Raw genomic sequence first — 24,485 nt, 5'->3', positions numbered from 1 at the left:
GTCGCTGCTAGTCCCCAGGCATTGTGGGAGTAGATTCTCCGCCTCCCGGCTTGCCCTGCGGCACGTGGGCCGGACCAGGAAGTTCCGGGTTGAGTTCCTGGTGCCAACGAGTCCTCTTAGGTGGTCACGGGACCGGAGACATGGCGGACCCCGGCCCAGTGCTCTGCCTCTTCGACGTGGACGGGACTCTGACGGCCCCGCGGCAGGTAGGCGGCGCCCGGTGGGCCGGCGGCAGCCGGTGTGGAGCCCTCTGCTGGGATCAGACGGGACTAACGACGCCCTGGGTGGGCGGCGAGGGCGGTTGAGGACCACCTCCGGTCGGCTAATGACCTCCTACCAACTCCAAGGGGCTGAGTCTTAATCTGGTGTCTTGGAGGGATGTGAAGAAAGCCCTGTACAATTCTTCAAGACCTCAGGGTGTTCTGAGTGATGGGACGGAACCAAAAAACGCCTGAGAGCAGGAAACTTGCACTGGATTGAAAAGTGCAGTTCTAGAATCTCTCCGTAAGTCCTGCGGGCTGGTGGCCGTGGATTTGAACCACAGCTCAGGGCTCCTTACCAGCCATGTGCCTTCTGAGGTCCCGTTATCCATGAGCTGTGTTGTGTAGCCTAATATTAAAATCAAAGAATTCGGGGTCAGGCAGTCCTAGGCGAGTCTCAGCTTCACCACTGTGTGACCTTGAGCAAGTCACTTAACCTCTCTACACCTCAGTCTGCAGCTTTAAGTGAGGACATTCTGTATTTTTTATGTTATTCGTGAGGATCAGATGAAATAAAATAAGCTTGTAAAAGTGTCTTGCACGCAGCAGGCTTTAATAAGTGTGAGCCACCACCCTCCTTTCTCACCCCTGCAGTGGATCTGGACAGCAGAGGAGTTGAAGTTAGAGGCTACCTGTTGAGACTTCTCTCGGACTTTTTAGGTTCTTGCTTCTCATTCCCAGATTTTGCTGCCATAGATATGGATAGGTTTCAGCTAAAATCGGCATTTGTGATGAGGCTCACTATTATCTCCTGCACAAATTGATTGCTCAGCATCAGCCATTGAGATTTGAGGCTGGGCCCAAATAGCTTTACCGTCCTCAAGTACAACCCCTCTACCCTATTCCCTTTCCTGCCATTGTTTTTTAGCTGAGTGGGCAGTGGTGTACCCAGAATTCCACGTTATATGTGTGTGACCTTAGTCACGTCATTTTATCCTCTGAGCCACAGGTTCAGTCTGTCTGGCAAGTTCTCCAAAGGCCCTGAGGTTCAGTGATAGCACACATTTGTGGGTTGCTAAAGGTCCACAGCGGTCTAAGACAAAGATCAGCAATTCTTTTTTTGTAAAGGGCCAGACAGTAAATTTTCATCTTTGCAGACCCTTTTTTCTATAGTAACTACTCAACTCTAATGCAAAAGCAGCCATAGTGAAACTTAACCCCACAAAGGATAGGCCAAGCCTACTTAAAATTAGTCCTAAGAATCACCCCCAAGAGAACCTCTTTTGTTGCTCAGATGTGGCCTGTCTCTCCAGCCAACACAACAAGTAAACTCACCACCCTCCCCCTGTCTACGTGGGACATGACTCCCAGGGGTGTGGACCTTCCTGGCAACATGGGACAGAAATCCTAGAATAAGCTGAGACTCAGCATCGAGGGATTGAGAAAACCTTCTTGACCAAAAGCGGGGAGAGTGAAATGAGACAAAATAAAGTGTCAGTGGCTGAGAGAGTCCAAACAGAGTCGAGAGGTTATGCTAGAGGTTATTCTTACACATTAAATAGATATCACCTTGTTAGTCAAGATGTAATGGAGAGGCTGGAGGGAACTACCTGAAAATGTAGAGCTGTGTTCCAGTAGCTGTGTTTCTTGAAGATGATTGTATAATGATACAGCTTTCACAGTGTGACTGTGTGATTGTGAAAACCTTGTGTCTGATGCTCCTTTTATCCACCTTATCAACAGACGAGTAAAACATATGGAATGAAAATGAATAATGGGGGAGTAAATGTTAAAATAAACTTAGGTTGAGATGCTGGTGGTTGGTGGGTGTATGGTATGTTAAAAAAAAAAAAAAAGCAGCCATAGACCACATGTAAACAAATGGGCATGGCAGTGTTCCAATAAAACTTCATTTACAAAAACAAGCAGCTGCTCTCTTTGGCCAGTGGACCATGGCTGATTGATCCTTGGTCTAAGTTTTTATTTCCAAAACTTTTTTTACACAATATCATTGGATCCTCTCATACCTTCTTTCCTCCCTCTTCCACTCCAAGTAGGATAGTTGTTATTCCCAATTTACGCATAAGGTACCTGAGATCCCATGCAGTTTTGACCTTCTCAGTTTCACACAGCAGACCTGCTACAAATCCCTGGACCCTAGGGCATCGCTGTTTGCCACATTTGCCATTTCCTACGGAAGCTGTTCCAGTTGTTATGGATGCTGTTTGGAAAAGTGCTTTAGATTCTCAGAAAGATTCAGAATGTCTGAGCTTAAAGCTTGAAATAGTAAAGAAACCAGGTGACCTGCAGTGTAATCCCTTATGATTTAGTTTATTAATGCTGCTGGGATATGATAACCAGAGATGAAACAGCTCTTATAAGGGGAATTTATTAAAGTGCAAATCTACAGTTCTAACACTATAAAACGTCCAAACTAAGGCATCCAGGGAGAGATACCTTGACTAAAGAAAGGACTGATGACATTCAGGGTTTTTTTCTCTCAGCTGGGAAGGCACATGGTGATGCCTGCTAGCTTTCTCTTCCAGCTTCTTTAAACAACTTCCCCTGGGGGCATTTTATTTCTGTATCTCTAGACTTCTCTGGGTTAGCTTTGAAGCTTTTTCCAAAATGGTTCCCACGTAAAGGACTCCAGTAAGTGACCCATCTTGAATGGGTGGAGATGCATCTCCATGGAAACCACCTAATCAAAAGGGCCCACCCATAACTAGGTGGGTCACATCTCCATGAAAACAACTTCATCAAAAAGATCCCATTCAGCAATATTGAATCAAGATTAAGGAACACAACTTTTTGGGGTACACAACGGTTTCAAACCAACATACCTTAAAACATTTGAAACAGGCTGTTTTTCTGCATTGAACTTGCAGTGAGTTTGCCAAACTGCAAAGTCACAGGGAACAGTCCCCCAAGACTGCCCTCACTCCAGATACCAGCCGCAAGTTCACAGGCACCCAAGACAACCTTCATGTCAGACCAGCTGGCTACAAGTTTAGGGGTTCCCATGACCACCATCAGGTTCGGTGATTCAGTAGAAGGACTTACCCAACTCAGGAAAGTGATAAAATTACAATAACAGTTTTATTTGGGGGAAGAATACGAATTAGAATCAGGCAAGAGATGCATAGAGCAAATTTTGGGAAGGGTTCAAGCGTAAAGTTTCTGTCTTCCACTCCCCATGAAGTCCTGGATTGTGTCACCCTCTCCTGACCACTGTGTGTGACAATACACTTAGAGTATCACCAACCAGGGGAGCTTGCCTGAGCCTTGGTTTGCAGAGTTTCTATCAGGGCTTAATCATATACTGCCCGCATGGCTGACCTTTAGTCTCCAGCCCCTTCAGCTTAACTCTCCAGTTCCTCCAGAGGTCAGAACTGCTCATATGGCTTAAAACCCCCATCATAATTGGTCAACTATTTGGTGACCAAAGCCCCCAGGCAAACAAAGACACTCATATCAGGCAGGACATTCCAGGGGACCAGAATCGCCTCCAGGTAGCTGAGGGCAAAGGTCAGACCTTTGAGTAAAGCTAATTCTTCCCCAGAAAATAAGTTTTTACAGTAAAAAAAAAAGTCTAATTAAAAGATAGTTATTCCTGTTTGCTCTAAATAAAAATATTTCAGCAAAAAATATATTCATTATACAATCTTTCCCTTCCTCAATATATGAATTCCCAAACATGGATAAGTCCAGTATAAACCAGAAGCAGAAGAATGGGTTATCTTTTCTTGCAGAAACAAGTAACTAACCAGGCAAAATCTAATTAGAGTGGACCCCAGGGCTTTCTCAAACAGTTCGTTGTTTGAGTAGAATTTTAATGTGCTGAGTCCTTTGCTAAAAAATGCCATTCCATCTGGGGCCATAGCCTTCAGAAAGAACGGGATATAAACCTGTGTGAATTGTTTGTCCGACTTTTCATTATGAAAGACTTCAAAGATGTAGAACCACTGAAAGAACAGCCAAGGGGACACCCTATCCCCACCATTTAGATTCAACCACAGTTGGCATTTTGTCATATGAACTTTATCTCTACATTTTTTGTGATTTGTCTTGCCCAACCACCTCCTAAGTCACAGTCATCAGGGTACTTCCCCCCAGCTCCTTCAGCACGCATCTCTTAGGGACACAGACGTCCTCTGTCTTAACTACAGTGTCATTATGAGACCAAGACCAGTATCCCCAGTTCCCTAATACTTAACTCCCTAGACCAGAGTTCAGCAAACGATTTTCTGTGAAAGGCTGCAGCGTAAATATTTGAGGCATTGCAGTCCATCTAATCTCTGTCACAACTATTCAGTTCTGCATTCAGATGGTGAAAAGAGCCATAGATGATGTGTAGATGAAGTGGCTTGGCTGCGTTCCAGTAATACTCATGTACCGAAACGGGCAGAAGGCCAGATTGGGCCTGTGTGCCCTCATGTGCCAGCCCCAACCCCCTGGCCCATAGTCCTAATTGTCACAAGAAGTCTTTTATAATTGGTTTTTTTAAGAAGTTGAATTTTTAACTTCATCCCTCTTCAATTCAAGCATCTGAATCTTTCTCGGTGATTTATTTTTTCTGGGGTGGTTTATAAAGCAATTGTTATAATTATCGACATGAGTTATTTGGGAATATTGAGACAATTTTGCTGTACAGTTATCTTGTACTGTAGATCTCCGCTGCAGTAGGATATAATTCAAGTGCTCACTTGTCATGGCAGCTGGGGCTTATTTCCTGTCAGAAAATGTTTGCTGCCACTTAGGAGAGAAAAGATACTTTCTGTACCCCATCGCATTGCAGATTATGTCAGCATGACTGACCACAAAACTATTTAGCTCTTTTGTGTCCACGAGGGATAGGATAAGATAAACATAACTTTAGGCTTCTGTTTGAAGATGGGAATATTGCTTTTTTTCTTTTAAGTATCTCATTTTTAATATTTTGCATTGAAGAGCCTTTCCACTATCTCTCATTCTGATGTCAGGTGTGAGTAAACCGCTGGGGACTCTGGGACTCATTTTCACAGTCCTCGGTGATTAATGGAGTCTGCTGGTGCTATTCGAGATTTTGTCTAGTGGGTGAGATTCCACTGTACCTGAAATGTAGAAAAGACTGTATCTATTATACACCCTTTTGTACAACTTTATTTTAATAATTAATCATATATATGTTTTACTGGTTAAAAATTTAAAAAGAAAAAGTTGATTGAACTCCAGATGTTTATTTACTGAAGTTGAATTTTTTTTTTTGAAAACTTTGTTAAGATATTTCATGTATGCATACAATTAAGATTGATAAAACAACTAATGAATTCTTAAGGTTTTTTAAGTCATTGTGATTTGTCTAATATTTTCTTCTTGGTTTACAGTTTCTTTTAAAATTTGGAATTTAACTATCATAAATATCATTGAGACCATTGTTTATCAAACTTTTCTTTTATGAGAGTAAAAAAATCTGGTCATCTTACTCTTAAGCTTTATTTCTTGGTTTTGATTAATTGTAATAAATCATTTCTGAACTTCTTTAATCTCATTATATTTGCTTTAAAACCAACAGCTTATATCCATAAATGGGAAACAGTACAGCCTTAGAAAGGAGTAAGCTAGATCTGTGTGCTGACATGGAAAGATTACAGCATAGTGGTGAAAAGCAAGTCATTGCACAAAACATGGAATGATTCCATTTATGTTTTAAAGAACAAAACCTATTAGTATATGTGCATATAAATAGGTATATAAATGCACAGAAAAAATATCTGGAACAGTACATAGCAACTGTTAATGTATTGTGTATTTAAAATTTGGCAAAATAAATAAAATTTACCAAGTATATTCTGGTTAAAATTTAATGTCCCACATCACAACTGAAATCTTTGACTGCATCTGTATACCTAGATTTGAATTGGCATATATGAAAGTGAGGATTGTGTTCCTCTTGCAGTTTTAGTCTCCTGATTTTTTGTGGTTTATGGCTGTTGTCTTTTCCTTCTTGAAATGTAGAAAATCACCAAAGAAATGGACGGCCTGCTACAGAAATTGAGACAGAAGATCAAAATTGGTGTGGTCGGTGGATCGGACTTTGAAAAAATGAAGGAGCAACTGGGAAATGATGGTAAACTATAGTGGCTAATTACACTTCACTAAAAGGTTAACTTCTTAGGAGGATAAGTATCCTGAGCAGCCTGGAGCCCTCATCCCCAAATGACAGGCTTTCTGCTTCCTGATTTGGGGAAACATATTCTCTGCCTTTTTTTTTTCCCTCTGCTTGTAATCCTATAAATAAATTTCTGGAGCTGCTGGTAAACACTTGTAAACAAGCACATGTTAGTTTGACCCAGAAAGGCAAAACTTGGCACACGGTAATCTTCCTGCCTAGCATACTTTTTACTGTCCCGTTAACAGCCCCTCTAGCCTCAGCTCAGACCCTGACAGTCCTTCTCATCCGGGTGCGGAGGTACCCTCTGGGGCTACGTGCCTCATCTGTGTTGCTTGGACATAGTGTTTCCCAAGTTCCCTAGCCATGAGAGTCACCCAGCCTTCTCCCCAAATTGTTAAACCAGAATCTCTGCGTGGGGTCCTGGGAGGCTGTAGATTTTTCTTGGTCCCTTTGATGGAAATTCTGACTCAGTAGGTGTTGCAGGACCTGGGAAGCTGTGTTCTGGCAAGCACCCCAGTGATTCTAGTGCACACCCCTGCTAATGCCTCGCATGCTTGATTACTGGAAACTGTCTGGTTATGTCATATGCTTGAAGCTTATCCATCTCTAGCCTCAGGGCCTGCAGAGTGCCTGATCTGTAAAATGTTGGGTAGAGAGTTGCACAGTTGGATCATTCTCTTAACCACTGTTGCCCCCATAGTCCTCACAGCTTGGATCCAGTTCCTCTAGAGCAGGATTTCCCAAATTCTTGCTATTGGCGTTTGAGGCCGGAGAACTCTTTGTTGTGGGGCTGTCTTTGTGCACTGTAGGATGTGTAGCTGCGTCTCTGGCCTCTACCTGCCAGATGCCAGCAGCACCACATTCCCACTTGTGACAGCCAGAAATTGTCTACGGACGTTTGCTGCATGTCCTCTGTGAGGCAAAATAACCCCCAGGTGAGAACTGCTGCTCTAAATGTAATATCTAATAGTTCAAATCTGTGTAAGCTATACTTATTGCCTCACAACTGCTGAAAAAAGTAATCTGTGCATCCCTTTAAAATGTTCTGTCCACTTATGTCTAATTTTCCTTTCAGAAACACTGTAATCAAGATAATGGGCATATTATGCCTCTGAAATCCTGTTCCCTAGACTCGAATGCCCTTTCCATCTTGTTGTTCAGAGAGCTCTTGTGCAGAGTCAGTTAGTGTCTGTATATTTCAGAGAGGGTGTAGCAATAGAAACAAAAGCTTTTCAAGCTAGAAGACAGTTGAAGACCCACCTGTATCGGAGTCACCTGGGGAACTTATGAAAGTGCAAATTACGTAGTGACATAGCCTAGGGGGTGCAGGGCCCAGGAATCTGCATTTTAAAGAACTGTCCAAAGTTTGAGAATTCCTTCATTAAGAGTGGGTGGTTTCCAAATCAGACTGATTTTAAGAATCACCCAAAAAAAATAAAATAAAAATCTGGTTTATAGCCTGTTGTCTGAAGATTCTGATTCAGAAAGCCTGAGAGCAGAGCCTGGAAATCTGTTTTCACTCACTGTGCTGGTGTCCTGGTGACTGTCCTTCCAGCGAGGTTTGACAGCCATCATTGGTCAACATCTTTGTTTACAGATGGGGAGGCTGAGGCAGAGACACAGAATAAACCAACACTGAGTGTCTAGTCTCCAGCCCAGAAATCTTCCTGTAAATTTGTAATCAAAATGGCTTACTTTTTTAAAGGAGCTTTTATCTACTCTCCCTATTAGGATGAGCCGTTCTTTCACAGTCCTTAATTGAGTTTAGTAGCTTTATTGGTAGCAGGTGTTAAACAAGAAATAGAAACATGGGTTTCAATCCATTGCCTTCTAAGTTTTCTTTTGTTTTGGTTGTAGTGGTTGAAAAATATGATTATGTGTTTCCAGAAAATGGCTTGGTAGCATACAAAGATGGGCAGCTCTTATGTAAACAGGTAGGTTCCGGAGCATCCAAACTACTATATACAGTTTGTTGGGGAAGTCAAGGGCACACTCAACAACCCTCTCCCAGCCCTCATCTATCCCCCTTTTCCCCTCAGCTTCTTTGTATGCAAGTGTTTATGTTTCCCTTCTTCTTTATTTGCAGGTGTTTGCTATGTTTTCATTTGTGCTTGTTTGCATGCAGGTGTTTGCTCTGTTTCTGTTTTGCGATAGACCACAGACAGCTTGGGGAGACATTAAATCTTAACCAGCCCCAGCTGCCTGCTAGGCCACACAGGTTATCATTGGCAGGGCCCTCTCCCGCTGGAGCGTATCAGAGCTCAGCACTCAGTCAGCGCAGGTGCCCCTAGTCTCCAGTGCGGAGAGGGGAGTGCAGAGCTGCCTGCCACCCGCTGACCCCCACCTGAGCACTCAGCCTCCCTGGGCCGAAAAGTAAGATCTTTTTCCCTGCTTTTTTGAATCCTTTGTGCTGTGGTAGCACTAAAGGGGTCATTTGCTAAGAGTGGCGTTTTGCCTGAGCATGTGATCCCACAGCATTCTGAACAGCAGTTTCCTCTACATTGTTATTAAAATTAGTCTCCAGTATTTTAGAACAGCTAGAAGTGAAAACCTAAAATTCTGGAATTGTAACCCATGTCAGACTCAGAAATATGTTCTACAACTAACTGTGGTGCTGTGGTTTGAAATGTATGGCTTTTTTGTATATATGTTATTTTTCACAAAAAAGGAAGGGAAAAAAGTCAATTGTGATGATAAAAGATTATTTAAGCCCTCTAAAAAAAAAGTCAGTTGTGATGATAAAAGATTCTTTAAGCCCTCTAGCCTCCTATATTCTGGAGTAGTTTGAAGATATGAAAGGATCATATAGTAGCCCATGACACACTCTGGGATCTGTCCTGTAACTGCTTATTGAAGAGTACTTTGAAAACTACTGCTTTTTTATTTCTTTGCTTTGTAAATATGTTATACTACACAATAAAAAAAAGTAAAAAAAAATATTTTTTTTTCTAAAAGGGTATTTAACGTTGACTGCTTCTGCAGAGGCATGGTGGAGAATTAACATTTTGAATTTTGAACCATGTGATTATTACCCATTCCACATTGATAACTAAATTTTTAAGAATACTTAATGTAATATTCCTATTATGATAAAAGAAGTGAGGGCAGGCTGCCTCACTGTAAGGACTTTTGAGAGCTGCTGTGTAGCTTTGATAGTACAGTAGTAAATTGTGCTAGTTGGTCATAGGACAAATATTTTCTATCAAGGTCTGTAGATATTTTAATGGAATAAAGCACCAGAGATAACTCATGGGCCTTCCATGAAGCATTTGAAAGCTAATGACTACAAAAGTCCAGAGTAATGAAGCAGAAAATGCTTTTGACCAAAGCCCTTTCCAGTTGCCTTAATGTTTTCAATCAGAGGAAAAAGGAAAAAAAGAAACAGGCTGTGGAGCATGTCGCCGTCAGTGCTACATCGGCCAAGTGCCTCACAAAGTGTTGGCTGAAGACCTGGGTTTGCTGTATATCATTTAAAAGTGCCTCCCACTGAATCCAGTAACCCTCGTATTTTCTTTGTCTAGAATATTCAGGGTCACCTGGGTGAGGCCCTAATCCAAGACTTAATCAACTACTGTCTGAGCTACATTGCGAAAATTAAACTCCCGAAGAAGAGGTAGGTTTGCTTTTATTAGAGAGGCCTTGCTGGAAAATGGAACACTGTCGTTTGGTGGGTCAGTACCAATTTATCCAAAGGAGTAATTGGAACCATCTATAAACCCAGTGGTATAAAAATGATTCCATAAATGATGTCATATCCACATGATAGAGATTTAGACAGCCATTGAAAATCCTGTGCTTACAAAGGTCAGATGCCTGTGAAGTAGTGTGATGTGATAAAAAGCAACATCGAAAACCCCAAATCTGGAAGGCTCAAACTGGAGGCCCCAGGTAATCCTTCATGCAGAACCAGATTTGGTTGGCCTGTGTTGTTAAAATAAAATAAAATATGAATTGATAGCCATCATTTAAAAGTCAGATTTCACATTTTATTTGGACCACCAGCTTATTTTGGCAAATCTTAAGACTTGGCAACCCTAGGACCCCAGTCTCAGAGGGCAGCAGTTGCAGGGGACCCATCCCCAGAAGTCCCCAGCATTTGTCTTCCAGGGCCCAACCCAGCCTACTTCTCTCACTTTCATACCTCCTGGCCTTTGTAAGCATTTGATTTGGGGGCCTCCTGCTCTAGAGACTGTGTGATCCCAAATCCCAGTTTAAAAATTATAATGATGTATATAAATGCCCACAATTAAAAAGATGAGAAGAAAATGGACCCAAATACCAACAGTGGTTTCTCTTGGTGGGTGAGGTTATAAGTGATTTCTTTTAGATACTTTTCCTTTCTCCATTTAATACGTAACACTTCAATCATGAAGGGAGAAACATTTTTTAAATGGTGGTTGAATTTCATGGTGCACTTTAGAAATTGCTTCACACTATAACAATTCATAAAACAAATGCTGCTTGTTCAACATCTTCCATCCAAATACAAGGAACTTCCCTTTTAAGATTGATTCTGAAAAGGAGCATGCATGAAACAAGCTAGAGCTGGGGTTGATGATTATTGCAGCTGGGAATGGGCACATAAGGGTTCATTATCTATTGTAGATGTTAGGAATTCTCCATAATAAAGTTAAATATACGTGTACCCAAGTTCAGTTCAGTCTTTATTTTAGGCTAAGCATTTAAAAAAAGAAAATTGAATCAGATATCATCCTGTCCTCAAAGAGTTTTATCATTTAGTGAGGGAGACAGACAGCAGAGCTGTAATTCTGGAATAGCCTAAGATCCAGGTTTGCAGGTTGGGTATCAACACTGACTGGCTGCCACAGTCGTCAGGCAGATGCAAGGGGGTATCACAGGGCCCACATCCGTGGGGACAACTCGAATGCTTAATGGGCCACTTAACCCTTGTTTCCAAGAAGACTTTCAAAAATGCATCCGCTTACCTCCTGCCTTGAGAATCAGTGTAGCAATGTGCCTTTGAACTGGGGTAAAATAATTGAGTTGTTTTTTGGGTGATTTAGAACCTGCAGCCCTAGGGTGGTCCCCGGGAATGACGGCCATTCCCCTGGCACCACAGTGCACACCTAGACTAGGCGCATCAGTGTCGTCGTATCGTTTGCCTCTTTTTCTACAAGTGAAGCACAGAAGGGGCAGGGGTCCAGGTGATGGAGATTTTGGTGTGTTTACCTTGCTTGAGTCCTTCTTGCTTCCCAGTTTACAAAGTACTTTTACATACACTGACACATTTCATGTTCACAACCCAGAGCTAACCAGAGTGAGTGCCACTGGCCCTTTCCGCAGGTGAACAGACAGGCTCAGAGTAGCGCCCAGAGTCCCACAGCGTGGTGGGAGGCCATTGGCCCAGAGCCAGGTCCTCAGCTCCCGGCTCGTATGTGGTCACTCAGTTTTGACCTGTGGCTGGAGATTAGAGCTGTATAATTAAAACAACAGAAGAGGACAGGAAGTGTTTCTGGGGGTCCATGGTATCCACAGTTAGAGCTGAACAATGCCTTAAGAGTATACATTTTTGTCACAAAACACTTGAATTTCGTTTGTCAGAACTGAAATTTAGGTTACTTGAGATTTTTTAAAAATCTATTTTGAGAAGCTGGAAATTACTTGAAATTAAAAAAAACTATTTTGAGAAGCTGGAAATGTGATAGAAAAAGAAAAGTCTTTTTGGAAATATCTTTATTCAAAGTAACTTAAAAATGTTAGATGGGAACAACAGAAAAAAATATGGTTAGTTGAGAAGATACTGAATTGTGAATATGCTTGCTAAATTTAATTTAAAAATATTAAATAGAGGGGCAGCAGTGGCTCTGGCAGAGTTCTCAGCTGCTGTGCCAGAGACCCAGGTTTGGTTCCCGGTGCCTGCCCATGTGGAAAAAAAAAAAAGAAAACATATATATACATTTAGTAGAGTTAAATATATGGTCTTATATGTATGTATCTCATCATATGTCTTTCTAACCTGGAAAATTCCAAACTTGGTTGTACTTTCCTAAAAATTACTCAATGAAAAGGTATAATAAATGCATTTATTTTAATCAGAAAAAAAAGCGTTAGACCGTTCTCATTTTCTGTTTGATCTGAAAATCAAACACTGGGAGCAGTGTAGCACTGGGTAGAGTTTCTTCATTCATTCCTGAGGCCTGACAGACAATTCTCACAAGTTTTTCTTTGTTGCCCTGTTTGGTAAAATCAGTGTTCAGAGTTCACTAGCAAAATAGGTCTCTGGGACGTAGATTTTCAAACTCCTCAGGGAACTGCTTTGTAGTGCAATCATCATTTTCATAGCTCTATTAATTCTGAAATACCCTAGATCAGCACTGTCCAGCAGAAATAGATTGCCTTGTATGCAATTTTTGATTTTCTAAAGCTGCATTTTACAAGTAGAAACAGGTGAAATTAGTTTTAAGATTATATTTTATTTCACCCATGTCTGAAATAGAATCTTTTTAACCTATATAATGAGTATTTTCATTCCTTTTTCATACTGAGTCTGAGAAATCCAGTGTGTCTTTTATGTCTGTAGCCATTTCATCTCAAACTGGCCACAGCCCAAGGTTCGGGGCCACCCGAGAGTCACGGTCGTCATCTCACACAGCTCAGCTCTGAGATGTGGGTCAGACTGGCCTCAACTTTTCAGACTTGCCCAACTTTTTATCCTGGCTTATCCATCTATAATGCCCATGCAAATAATGCATCTTGGCAACCCTGTCTCCCCTTTTTCTCCTCAGGGGCACTTTCATTGAATTCCGAAATGGGATGTTAAATGTGTCCCCTATTGGAAGAAGCTGCAGCCAAGAAGAACGGATTGAGTTCTACGAACTCGATAAAGTGAGTCTTTTGGAAATGTCCTTGGTGCATTGCTGAGCTCAAGAAAATGAGATAAGACGGTCAGCTTTGTGGCGAGTAGTTATTTCAGGAAAATAAATAGATTTGTTCTTTTAAAGTATGCCTTCTAAACTGCAGTACAATAGACAATCTGTATCTTTTTGTTTTTCTCAGAAAGAAAATATAAGACAAAAATTTGTGGCGGATCTGCGGGAAGAGTTTGCAGGAAAAGGCCTCACATTTTCTATTGGTATTGTATATTCAAATGTATTTCAGATTTTGTTAACCTTTTTCCAGGAATGTGTCATGGGCCATGGGGCTTTTAAGATTGCATGGTGCCCAGTTTTAAGGTGGAGAAGAGGATTAAATGAATAGACCAGTCTGGAGAGGAAAACCACTCTCCTTTCGGCCATAGTGATGCTTGCCTACTCTAAATAACTTCAAGACTGTTGAATTTGGTTCTGAATTCTTCTCCAGTGGGGTTTTTTCTACGTGTACCCCTGGTCAGAATAAGAGTATCTTGATTGACGAGGTGTGACGTTGTCCCCTCACACCTCTGAGCAGGATTGCAGTACTGCACTGTATTGAACCCTGTAGGAGAGAGAGTGTGTGTGTGTGCGTGTCTTGGATAAATTAAACTGAAAATGTTTGGGAGAATCACATGGAACCTGAGAAAGCAATTGAGTTGATTGTACAGATCCAAAAACTGAGACTCAAAAAGAAGAAAGAATTTGAGTACGTTTGCAAAAAGGTTTTATTGATGCAGTGCCCGAGCTTATCGTCCTCTGGTGCCTGGTGCAGAATTCTTCCCACAGTAGTGATGTCTCGGCCTTGTTTTTTGGTGGAATATACCTGTCGAATCCTCTAAGCAAACTGATTTCTCCTGGCAAAGCTAGTTAGTCATTCCTTAAAGCCCCCTTATTTTACTAGCTTTGATAAATGCTATGGGCTCTAAGAAAACTGGAATTGCAAAGAAAATATGTTCAGTAGATAAATGGGTGGATTTTTAAGTATTCTTGAACTATGAGATGAACATCTTTCTGACAAAGGTTTGAAAGGGTTTTTGTTGCCTGTGAAAGGTGCCTGTAAATCACCTTCAATATGGTTTTCATTTTTCTTATAAGATGAGCGGAATGCAGTCTGATTCAAGACATTTTCACCAAGGGTGGGTTAAAGCTCAAGACGAGCTCAACTGAATGAGGTTGTCATCAGATTTTTCATGAGCATCCTTCATGGAAACTCACTGGCTTGACAGAGCACTTAAATGCAAATGCATTCCTCAGTCTGAGTTGGCACTCTGTGTCTCATTTTTCAGACCCAGGCAAAATAATATTGGGGGAAAAAGAATGTAGGATTAGCTTCTAGTACCCATCCCTAAAGGAGAGTAAGCAGCCATCCAGTTGGTGACAACGATTACATTGTGTATTGGGCGGGGAGGGGGGCAGAATTATCTGAAATTCCATCTTCTGTTTATTAAAACAAACAGCCCTATAGATGAAGACAGGGTATATCCTTAAGAGTGAATCCATTTGGGGCTATATTAATATGTCCGGTATTAAGATATGAGAAGGCAATTGGACCAAAGAACACACAATCAAGTGAGTCAATCCAATGGCATCTGTACATCTTCTGTATTTTTTAAGTGACATATCATTAGCCTCTTTTTCACCTTTACCTTTTGTATTTCCCCTTTCTGCCTGGCAGGAGGCCAGATAAGCTTTGACGTTTTTCCTGATGGTTGGGATAAAAGGTATTGCCTGGGACATGTGGAAAAGGACGGCTATAAGACCATTTATTTCTTTGGAGACAAAACCATGCCAGTAAGTATGGAATTGTTGTGGTTTCATTGTTTATGTTGGCTTTTTCCCCTCACCCACACTAAACCTACCAGCCCAGCTCTATCAGTGAAGCTTCTGTCATATGGGTGGGGGTGGGAGGGGATTAAGCCTCTATTCTCCACGCTCAGACACCTGACACTCCCTCAGCAGAGGCTAGAATCATACTGTGTGTTAAGTTGATGCTTTTCACTGTGGCTTTTGAATTTAATATTGCCTGCTTCAGTGCCTTCCAGGACACCTGTCCTGGTGCTGTTGTCAAATCCTCTTTGCATTTCAAAGGCCCTTGCCATTCTTAGTAGTCCATGTATTAATTTCCCAGAGGCTCTGCTTGTGCATTGAGCACTAGGAGTCCTAAATAATGGGCCAGGGAACCCCTACATCTGAAATTCAGGAAAGGGCATCAGGGACAGCTAAGAGATAGAACCGGTCCTGCGTGTCACACACTGAGGGTGCCGAAAGCTGTGTATCGGGAATCAGAAAGCCAAGTCCGGGACTAAATCTAAACTGGGAAGAGAACAGAGCCCATTGTAAAGAGCAGGTACTGCAGGAAGAGGACATGGAAGAAATGTTCTCAGAGCTTCTGTGGCAGCAGAGCCAGGCTCTCCCTGGGATGGTTGGTCATTGGCCTGTGGGAAAGGCATGATGGTCAGTGAAGAGGCTCAGCTCCCTCCCCCACCCCCTGAACATTCAAGTCCAGCCTTGGGCTTGGTGTCTCCGGGCCGTCTCCCTTTACTCCTGTCCTCTGCCACTCTGCTTCTCTTCTCAGATGACAGCCAGTGGTGTTAGGTTGCGACCAGGGGTTCTGTTCTAGGCTTCGTGGTCATCCTGCAACCACTAGAGGCGAAGCATGAACGCTGCTTTATAAAAGTTTCTCATCCTTCCACGCGCCCATCTGCTCTAAAATACTCTGCTGGCGTCTGTTAGGTGATAGACCTGCTTTTCAGCCAGGTCTCTAACTTATCGTCTTCCAGCAGGAAGGGGGCTGCAGTATAGCACAGTTTTGCTTCCTCCTTTCAGCATGATCAAACTGGGACCCAAAGGGTAAGCAAATTGCCCAAGGTCTTAAAGCTAATGACAAAACTGGTGATACCAGGGCAAGTGCAGCTGTCGTTTAATAAGCATGCTTGCCGCTGCAGCAAGCTGGCTGTCTAGTGAGGCGGGGAAGATACTGTGCGAATTCCCAGACATGGCACTCTTAAGGAGGTGCAGCCTTCAGCCTACTGTTCTCAGTGACAGAGAGAAGTAGTTCATAACTGTATCCTTCTCTTGAAATGCCTTGAATGCATATTTTCACAGGGTTTGAAAAAACTCACTCTTCAGTTTTATGCCTAAGAAAATAATAATAAGTTAATGAGATTATATCTAGGATCTAAGGAATGCGAGAAGCTACTTCAAACCTTCCAACTCAGTGCCATTTCTTACAAATTTAGAAGAGAGTTATTTATTATGATGTTAAAACAGATTTTTCTGTACCAGTTACATTTTTGATGCATGTAAATAGCTATCTAGAAGCTTCAGTTAGGTTTGCTGCCCCTTTGCAGAATGGAGTACAGTTCTTGAAATGATCGGAAAATGACTTCTGAAAGTTTGTTATGTTTAACCATCTCAGCCTAATTACCACACACTAATTCTTCTGTTTTTTTAATCTGTTTTAAAAAACGAATACTATTTAATGGAGCCTCCACACCTGACTCTAAATTGATATGTACTCATTGTAGAAAAATTTGGAAATGCAAGTATGAAGCAGAAAGTGAAAGTTCCCGATAGTAACAGCCAATCCTCCGGCCTGCCTCCTCCCAGGCTCTTCTCCCTGCATGTTCTGAATTTTATTTTCAGCTTTTTCCGTTTATTTTATTCTCCTCCTCTTTGGAAACAGGGTTTTAAACAGTCTGTCACTCAGGCGGAACTGCTTTAACCGTTTCCCTGGGGGCACGTTCTGCGTCTGCCTTCTGCCCTTGTCACTGAGCCGTGGTGAGCGGGCCACGTGATCCCTGGTCCTCGTCCCTGATCCTGTCCATCAGTCGTCCCCTAGAAGGGGGAGCATCATCTGGGAGCTGAACCTTTAAGCAACACGTCAGTTCTTGAAACTTGAGGCACACAGCAGTCGATCCGCCAACTTTAAACTTCTTTTCATAGTCAGTGATAGACATTTTGAAAGCTCCTTTCTTTCCTTACACCCAAGCAGAATATTTTGCTGGCTTCCAGGGAATTGGCACCTGAGCTATAGAGCTGTCAGAAAAGAGTCATTTCCTTGCCAGGCTAAAGGTTTAGGAAGCCTCCTACCCATGCTGTCTGATGTTAGGCAGTGGTGTTCCCCTGCTTTGAGCAATCCGAGTGAAGTAGTGTTGGCCCTTGCTTTTCGGAATACTTGTCAGTCCCAGAAACCGCCTCACCCTTCCCATCAGCCACAACAGCCGGTGTTTATTCAAACCCTGCTGTGGCCTCAGTTTGGAGGCCCTGGGCCCAGCCTGGGCTGCCTTGGCTTTGCTGCAGGGAGAGAGATGGCAGGGACATGAAACACACGCACGCAGAATGCTTAGCAGCCGTTTCCAGGGGGGCTGGACCAGCTGAATTACCCCCTCAGCCTTTCCGAATGGGAAGGCAAGGCAGTTATACTTATTTGAGTGATGTGACTTTGGGACATTTTCAATATTAAAATATTGTAACACTTTATTAATTGCTCTTTAACTCAGCAGTTCCATTTTGGGTAATTTATCCACCAGCATACTGGGGCGTGAGTGAAGCGACATGCACGCAGGTTCAGGGTTTGGACAGCCCTGCCCTTCCTCAGGACAGGACAAGGGGAATACACTGCGGCCCATCTGCGCTGGGGGGTTTGCTGGGTGGATACTAAGTATTATATGATGCTTCTCTCTAAAGAAGGAGAATAAAATTGCTCCTCCCGTGTTTTTTTGTTTTTTTTGTAAACGCAGAACGGTAGTCTGAGTTTACAGGAGTCACTGTGGGGTGGGGATGGCCTAGGAGGGACACAGTACTACGATGCTATCTTATTTTTGAACTATGTGAATGCGTTATCTGTTGAAAATAAAATTTTAAAATACCACATTGAAAAAAGGAATGGAAACAGGGTTTCAATCCCTTTCTCAGTGTTAGAGCCACTTTCCACGGTCTGCCCTCCGGCAGCCCCACAAGAGAGTGATGTCATCTTCCACAGAGGCGGTGGGTGGGGAGGCCGAAGCCCCAGCGAGCTCCAGGAGCCCTTTCTCTTGTTATCCCACATCACTGCCAAATGCTAAAGGCTTTCCTTTCATGTTAAATTGTGTAATGTTCTACTCACCAGAAATGTTTAAAAGGAAAATCCCTCTTTTAACAGCTTGCGGGCAGCCAGCATCAGGCTTTGAGCTTTGAGACCAGGAAAGTGCACATCCGGCCCACCACTCCCCAGCACCGTTGCCCACGCCCCTGGCTTTGTCTCATTGAGCCTCATGCTCATGGCACTTCCCTGGGGACATTTCCTATTTTGAAGGGGCTGGGTAAGAAAGCGGCTCACCCAGGACCTAGCTCACGAAAGGATGGCATGCAGGCCGTGTGAGCTGGCATCTTTCCTAGCATAGGGGCCTAGCCTTCAGTTTTCCTTTAAGAAAGTTATAAAAAGACTTACCTGTTAGCAAAATTGTCTTAAGAGATAGGGAGCCCCTTAGTGACCCTGCTTTCCCCGGCATAGGTGCCTTCCCGCTCACCTGAGGTATGAATTGGTGACCCTGGTTGGATCGTCTGTGCTGCAGATGGAGTTGTTCTTTGGCCCGGGTTCCAGACTTACTCTCTGCTGCTGCGTGCCTGCCATCGCCTGCCCTCTCTAGACCCCCCCACGGGCTGACGAGCACATGGAATGGTGGTGGCCAAACCTCTGTTAGTACATTTGTTTCTGCAGCAAAGTTGAGACCCAGGTTCTCTTGTGTAGCTATTGGCAGGCTGAGATTGGCATGGTGATGCCGAAGGTCCTCACTTTCCAAGGAACCCTGGGCAAGTGGCTGTACCCTAGGGTCTGTTTTCTCAGCTGACAGGAGGAGGCTGGAGTAGATGAGAGGTTCTCCACCGCTCTGCAGAGAAATCCCATTGGCATCACTGGGAGGACAGGAAACAGGATGTTATGCAGGGGAGCCAGGAGCTCTCAGTGCTTGCCGAGGCCCCTGCCTAATCCTGAATCTAAGATGCTTGCTGGTGCTTGCTGGCTGTCCTTTCCGTTGAACAGCAGGGTCCAATGCCCACTGATCCAGAGAACTGGAGGACTGGACGAGCCCCAAGGGAGAAGCAACCCCTAGCCTCTTTCTGCACTGCAGTGCCTCTGCAAGGAGACCTAAGTCCAGGGCCCTTGGAGTGTATCAGGCTTCACGCCATGCCCTAGGTCCAGCTACTGGTGTCTCCAGAAGACATTCTGGCCTGTCAGGCAGCTACTCAGGGCCATAGCAGGCTCAGGTTCACCCGAGGGGCCTTAACCCACAGCCACCCCACTTGCCACCCCATGCTGTATCCTGAAACCGCTGATTCTCAGCCCTGGAAGGACAGTCGATCACGTGGTCACTTTGAGTTATTCTGGTTTGGGCCACCTTTCGAAAGCTCTCTCAAACTCTGACCCACCTCCAGGGCGAGACCTGCTGCTCCAGTCTCTTTAAAGACAGAACCCTTGTCTCCTTGGCCTTGGTACCCATAAAGCTAAGAAGATCGATGAATTATTTATGCTTATTGGCATATAACTAATGCCAGTAGACATCCACAAGCAGCAAGAGTCTGAACTACAAAGAAGCCACATTTTGTCTGCAGCGGGTTGGCTTTCATGCAGCAAATGTGCACTGGAGATGAGATGAAAACCAGCAGGCCCAGCCCTGCTTCCTGTCATGCAGGACAGACAGTGGACACTCCTGGTGTGTGCTCTCCACTGGGCTCTGATAGGGTGGTCGGTGTTGCTGGGTGACCGGGCCCATCCCCCAAGGCCTGAGCAGCACCCCACGGTGCTTTCTTGCACCTTGGCCCTTTTAGGGATTTAAATAGGAATAGGCTGCCAGGTACATGGTAGTTCATTTTATTCCTCCTGTTTCCTTCAGCAAACAGGGTTTTTGTCCTTGGAGACTTGGGGAGGCTGAGCTTCCCCGACTGGAATCAGGTACCTTTTAGCAAATCCAGGCTTGAAATTTCCGGTTCTCTGAAGTCCTGTTACTCTGGCAGCTCTGGCTCTCCCACCAGCTCAGGGTTTGGGTTCTGGTGCTCCTAATCCTGCGCCTTCTGTTATACGAGTTGGTGCAGGTGGGGAAGGAAGCCCAGCGCACCCAGGGGTCACAAAGAAGGGACATTTTTGGGTGGTGCAGATGCTCCTGCTGGCCAGTGCCCAGCAGGGTGGGCAGTGTCTCACCCTCCCTGGACGTTCGCATTTCTGGGCCTGGTTATTGAGCACCAGTGAGTGACACGGGACACAGCTCAGCTGCAGACACCCCTTTCCCAACAGGACCACAGGAAACCCACGTCAAATGAGGCCCCCGTTGGGTGCCTGAGTCCCACATGACAGCCTCTTCCAGGAAGGCAGGTGTGGCAGCCGTCACTCTTCCCAGGTAATGGCCTGGTCCTCAGTCCACCCTACTGAGTTGCAGAGCCTCCTAACCGCTCCCTCTGCTTGTACCTTTGCATCCCTCCTCGCCTCTAACCATTTCCCAGAGATCCTTCAGGTAAACCGGGTTTCATCTACAGCTCTAAACCTTCCGGTAGTTTCCCAGTCAGTACCCTTCAAGTCATTCCCAGGTTCTCACCGTGCCACTGTCACCTGCAGGGCCCTTTGGTCCCCCACCCCCAGCTGGCTGCCTCCCCTCCAACCCCACAGCATCCCTAAGCAGATGCCTCCACCTGCACTTCCCCTTCCTGATAGTGCCACATGCTGTCTGCTTCAGACCAGGCCCCCACTGCCCAGTAGGAGGTGCCCCACGGAGGTACCCAGTCCCTGAGTACTAAATCAGTGGTTCTCGGCTGACGAGGAAGTGAGATTGTCCTGCATGAGTGTTTGGTTTTTGTGGGTAGAGCAAGTGTTCGTTTTTCCTTTGTTAGTTTCACTGTGGTAATCTGTCATTGCTATGAGAAATCTGACATTTTTTTTTTAATCATAAGAAGTACTAGAACTAATGTTACATGTGTTTGGCTGGCAGATGCTGGCTGAGCTACCAAAAGCCTCTTTCCAGTGCGTGTGTGGTACACGAGGTGCCAACGGGCTCCTGAGCAGCACCAGGGAAGGATGTTCTCGAAGGAGCTCCAAGGCCGGCACTTCCTGACACCCCCACCCGGCTCTCCTGGCCCTCGCAGCCCTGACCTTCACCTCCTCTGGGGAAGCAGTCAGCTTGGGGATGGGCTGCTCTTACAAAGCGGAGAATACAAAGGAAATTTCAGTGCCACGCCTTTAAAAGGGAGTCAGAGCTTCTAGGGAGTTGCAGTCTTGCTCCAGTCGCCCTCATAAAAAATCTGCATTATGAGGAAAATCCATTTTCCCCAGTTTATTTTCAGGGCTTTCCTGCAGAGCTGGGGATGGAGGAGTGGCAGATGCCTTACTGAGTGCAACACCAGGGGCCCAGGACCTGAGTGTGTGTGTGTGGGGGGGGTGCCGCACGGTCCTAGAGCTCTCAGTGCAACACCAGGGGCCCAGGACGTGAGTGTGTGGTGGGGGGGGGTTGCTGCACGGTCTAGAGCTCTGGACCCAGAGGACCCCACCCCACCCCACGCATATCTAGGTGTTCCTCAGAGCTACAACCTAGCAGAAGGAGCCTTTCGGGGGCCGCATGAGGGAAGTAACGTGGGAGGACACTTAGAGAGCTGTGCTAGCAGATGTGGTGACGGCTGTCATCAGCCAGGCCCTGCTCCAGAGGCTTCCCTGGCCATCTGGCTGACTTCTCACCACAGTGCCCGGGGCTCCGTCCACCCCCACTCCCATTTCACAGATGGGAGCTGCCCCAGGCACTCCACCAGGCAGTGGGAGACCTGCATGAAACCAGGCCCTTGGGTTCCAGAGACCAGATACAAAGGGCTGTTCAGATTTAAATGAAGTAAAATCAAGTGAAATTTAAAACTCAGTTCCTCGGTCACACCAGCCACACTTAAAGCACTCAGCAGTCACGTGGCCAGGGCCATGGACAGAGCAGGGCTAGGCCGTTTCCATCACACACAAACTCTTGCTGCGCAGCTCTGTACTAAGGCCCTGCTAACACTCCGTCACTTGGGAGAAAACTTTGAGTATGGTTAAAACAAGCTGACAGCTGTGAGAGTGCTGTCACTGTTCTGCCTTCTCTTATAGACTCCTGGTTGTCTTTATAGAAAAATAAGCCCTAACCAGCTCTTCACAGGAAGATCGTGATTTCTTTCAGAGGCATGATTACCTGTTCTGAGCTAAATTGCAGTTCAAGGTGAGGTTAGACAGCCGAGTCTCAGTGATGCCTGCATGTGGGCTGCTCCTCTCCTGGAGACACAGATGAAGGCGATGAAGAGGCACTTCTCCCCGCAGCCACATCTGAAGTTTCCCACGGCCATGGCCGCCTGGCTCCAGGGGTGCAGTGGAGCGGTCCAGGGTCCCCGGCTGATGCCCGCCTCTCTGCTGCTGGTTTTTGCAGGGCGGCAATGACCATGAGATTTTCACAGACCCAAGAACCATGGGCTACACTGTGACCACACCTGAGGACACGCGCCGGATCTGCGAAGAACTCTTCTAGCGGTCCCTCCCCGGTGGGGGGCCCTGGCTAGCAGGCCCAAAAGCCATCCTGGGCCACATGCCTGAGTCTCCTCCCTCATGAGCGTCCCTGGCCCAGCCCCTGCCAGGCCCTCCATGCTGATCAGACCATCCCCGACAGCTTGCGGACACCCCCCTCCAGATGATGCCAGAGGGAGGGGAACACTGCTCAAGAAATACCTCAAACAGAAGATTCCCACCCCCAGCCTGAGACCTGCCTGGTAGGTGCCATCATGGCACGTGTGCTTTGGGAAACTTCCCCATGATTCTAGAATCCTACATGGAGGGACACATGTGCCCAGGCCCTCCCCATGTGGGTCCCGTGACACCTGTTGGGGGTCAGTGTTTGGATGCCCTGCCAAAAAGGGGTTGGTGATGAAAGGACAGGGTGTCTAGGGCTGAGCTCCCCCCAGTGTCGGCCTGAAGGAGGCTTTGAAACCCACAGGATTGTGGCCTTTGGTGAGTGAGGTCAGTGGCTGGGTGGCTCTTCCCAGCCTCAGACCCATTTGTGAGCCGCTGACCTCGGCCTGTCAGGCAAGTGAGAGCCCAGGAGGTACCGACCCAGAGGGTTTGGCCCTCAGCTGGGCCACTGCAGCCGCCACTGGGTTCACTACATGTTGCACAGCCCAGCTGGCACTCTGTGCCCTGCCAGAGGGAGGGAAATAGGAACCAGCGGCTCCTGGCCGAGGACTGGCACCAGCCCTACCCCCGGACGCCGGGTCCAGTTCAGAGAAACTGTCCTCATGCCAGTGCAGGGCCCAGGGCTGCCCCCACCCCCACCCCTGCAGGCCTTAGCCGGGCCGGGTCGCGCAGCAGTGAGACACACTGTGACCTCTGCCGCTCCGCTTCACCCCACCACCGCCTGGATGGTTGTGGCTCCAGTGGTTGATTTTTTCAATGATACTGTAATGACCTTTCAAAGGGAAAAGTAGGAAATTAAAATGATTTTATTGTTTGCAGCAAAAGCCTCCAGGACTGTCTTTTTCTCATCCTGTTTTCTTCTTCCTTGGATAATTGCTTGGTGGTGGAGTGACAGATGAGCTCTTGCATCGAGTCAGATTCTGGAAGGCAGACCTGCCGGCTGAGAGCTGGAGCTCTGAGCTGTTTCTGGACACTGTCTGTTTCTTTGACTTCGCCACCTTCCTCTCCTTCACCCCTTCTCTGCCCATGGAATATGGAATCACCATGCCCTGGAATTTTCCCTGATTTGCTGTATCAAGGAAAGGAAACTGAGCCTGACTCAACCTGGGCTGGGCTTTCATGACGAGACAAGAGGAACCAGTTTCACCCCACCCCACCCTTTGTGGCTGCTTTAGACCCTCCCTGCCCCCTTGTCCTGTCCCTGTCATCCCCCCACTGTGGGGGGGGGGAGGCCTGTCACCATCACCTCCTCCCTGGTCCCCCCAGTTCACCATCTCCCACTGCCCTTTCCCCATCTCCTTCACCGTCCCTACCCCCCGACTCAGAATTCCCCCAACCTCCCACCTTCCATCACCAAACAATTTGGACTTTTCCCCCCTCCTTCCCCCTTTCCATCATTTTGTACTCCATGGGCCTCTGTGCCAGACATAGAGTGACAATCACCAAATAACAGGCACTGATCCCCGTGCCATCCACAGAGGCCACTCGCATGGCAGGTGGGACAGCGCAACCCAGGCTCCAGTCCCAGCCCTGCGCTGACCAGCTCTGCCTCTTAGCATGGCTCCTCGCAGCCTCCCTTCCCTCGGGTGTCAGAT

The 24,485-nt window shown here is 45.8% G+C and overlaps 1 protein-coding gene across 5 annotated transcripts; it reads left to right on the top strand.

Annotated features, from left to right (window-relative positions):
• The first annotated feature begins 60 nt into the window (after positions 1 to 60).
• Positions 61 to 23,727, top strand: PMM2 (phosphomannomutase 2). 5 transcript variants are annotated; one of them, XM_077141858.1, is made up of 8 exons: positions 61 to 206; positions 6,198 to 6,309; positions 8,212 to 8,288; positions 9,876 to 9,967; positions 13,101 to 13,200; positions 13,372 to 13,447; positions 14,902 to 15,017; positions 22,634 to 23,727. In XM_077141858.1, the coding sequence occupies exons 1-8, from the start codon at positions 141 to 143 to the stop codon at positions 22,730 to 22,732; spliced, it is 738 nt and encodes a 245-aa protein (XP_076997973.1). In that variant the 5' UTR covers positions 61 to 140; the 3' UTR covers positions 22,733 to 23,727. The 5 variants fall into 5 exon arrangements, with proteins under 5 accessions (XP_076997973.1, XP_076997976.1, XP_076997977.1 ...); XM_077141861.1 differs by lacking the exon at positions 22,634 to 23,727 and adding an exon at positions 17,759 to 17,942; XM_077141862.1 differs by lacking the exon at positions 22,634 to 23,727 and adding an exon at positions 17,732 to 17,942.
• Positions 23,728 to 24,485: the final 758 nt, after the last annotated feature.

This window comes from Tamandua tetradactyla, chromosome 23 (genome assembly GCF_023851605.1).
Source record: "Tamandua tetradactyla isolate mTamTet1 chromosome 23, mTamTet1.pri, whole genome shotgun sequence".
NCBI classification, from domain to species: Eukaryota; Metazoa; Chordata; class Mammalia; order Pilosa; family Myrmecophagidae; genus Tamandua; species Tamandua tetradactyla.
The sequence above is the reverse complement of the archived record's forward strand: the minus strand, read 5'-3'. Positions and strand labels throughout refer to the sequence as shown.

Excerpts from the sequence above, each read along its gene's own strand:
- PMM2 (XM_077141858.1), top strand. The coding sequence starts at position 141 with ATGGCGGACCCCGGCCCAGTGCTCTGCCTCTTCGACGTGGACGGGACT. Across the intron at positions 13,448-14,901 it reads AGGCCTCACATTTTCTATTG|GAGGCCAGATAAGCTTTGAC; the intron begins GTATTGTATATT and ends TCTGCCTGGCAG. Across the intron at positions 15,018-22,633 it reads TTGGAGACAAAACCATGCCA|GGCGGCAATGACCATGAGAT; the intron begins GTAAGTATGGAA and ends TGGTTTTTGCAG.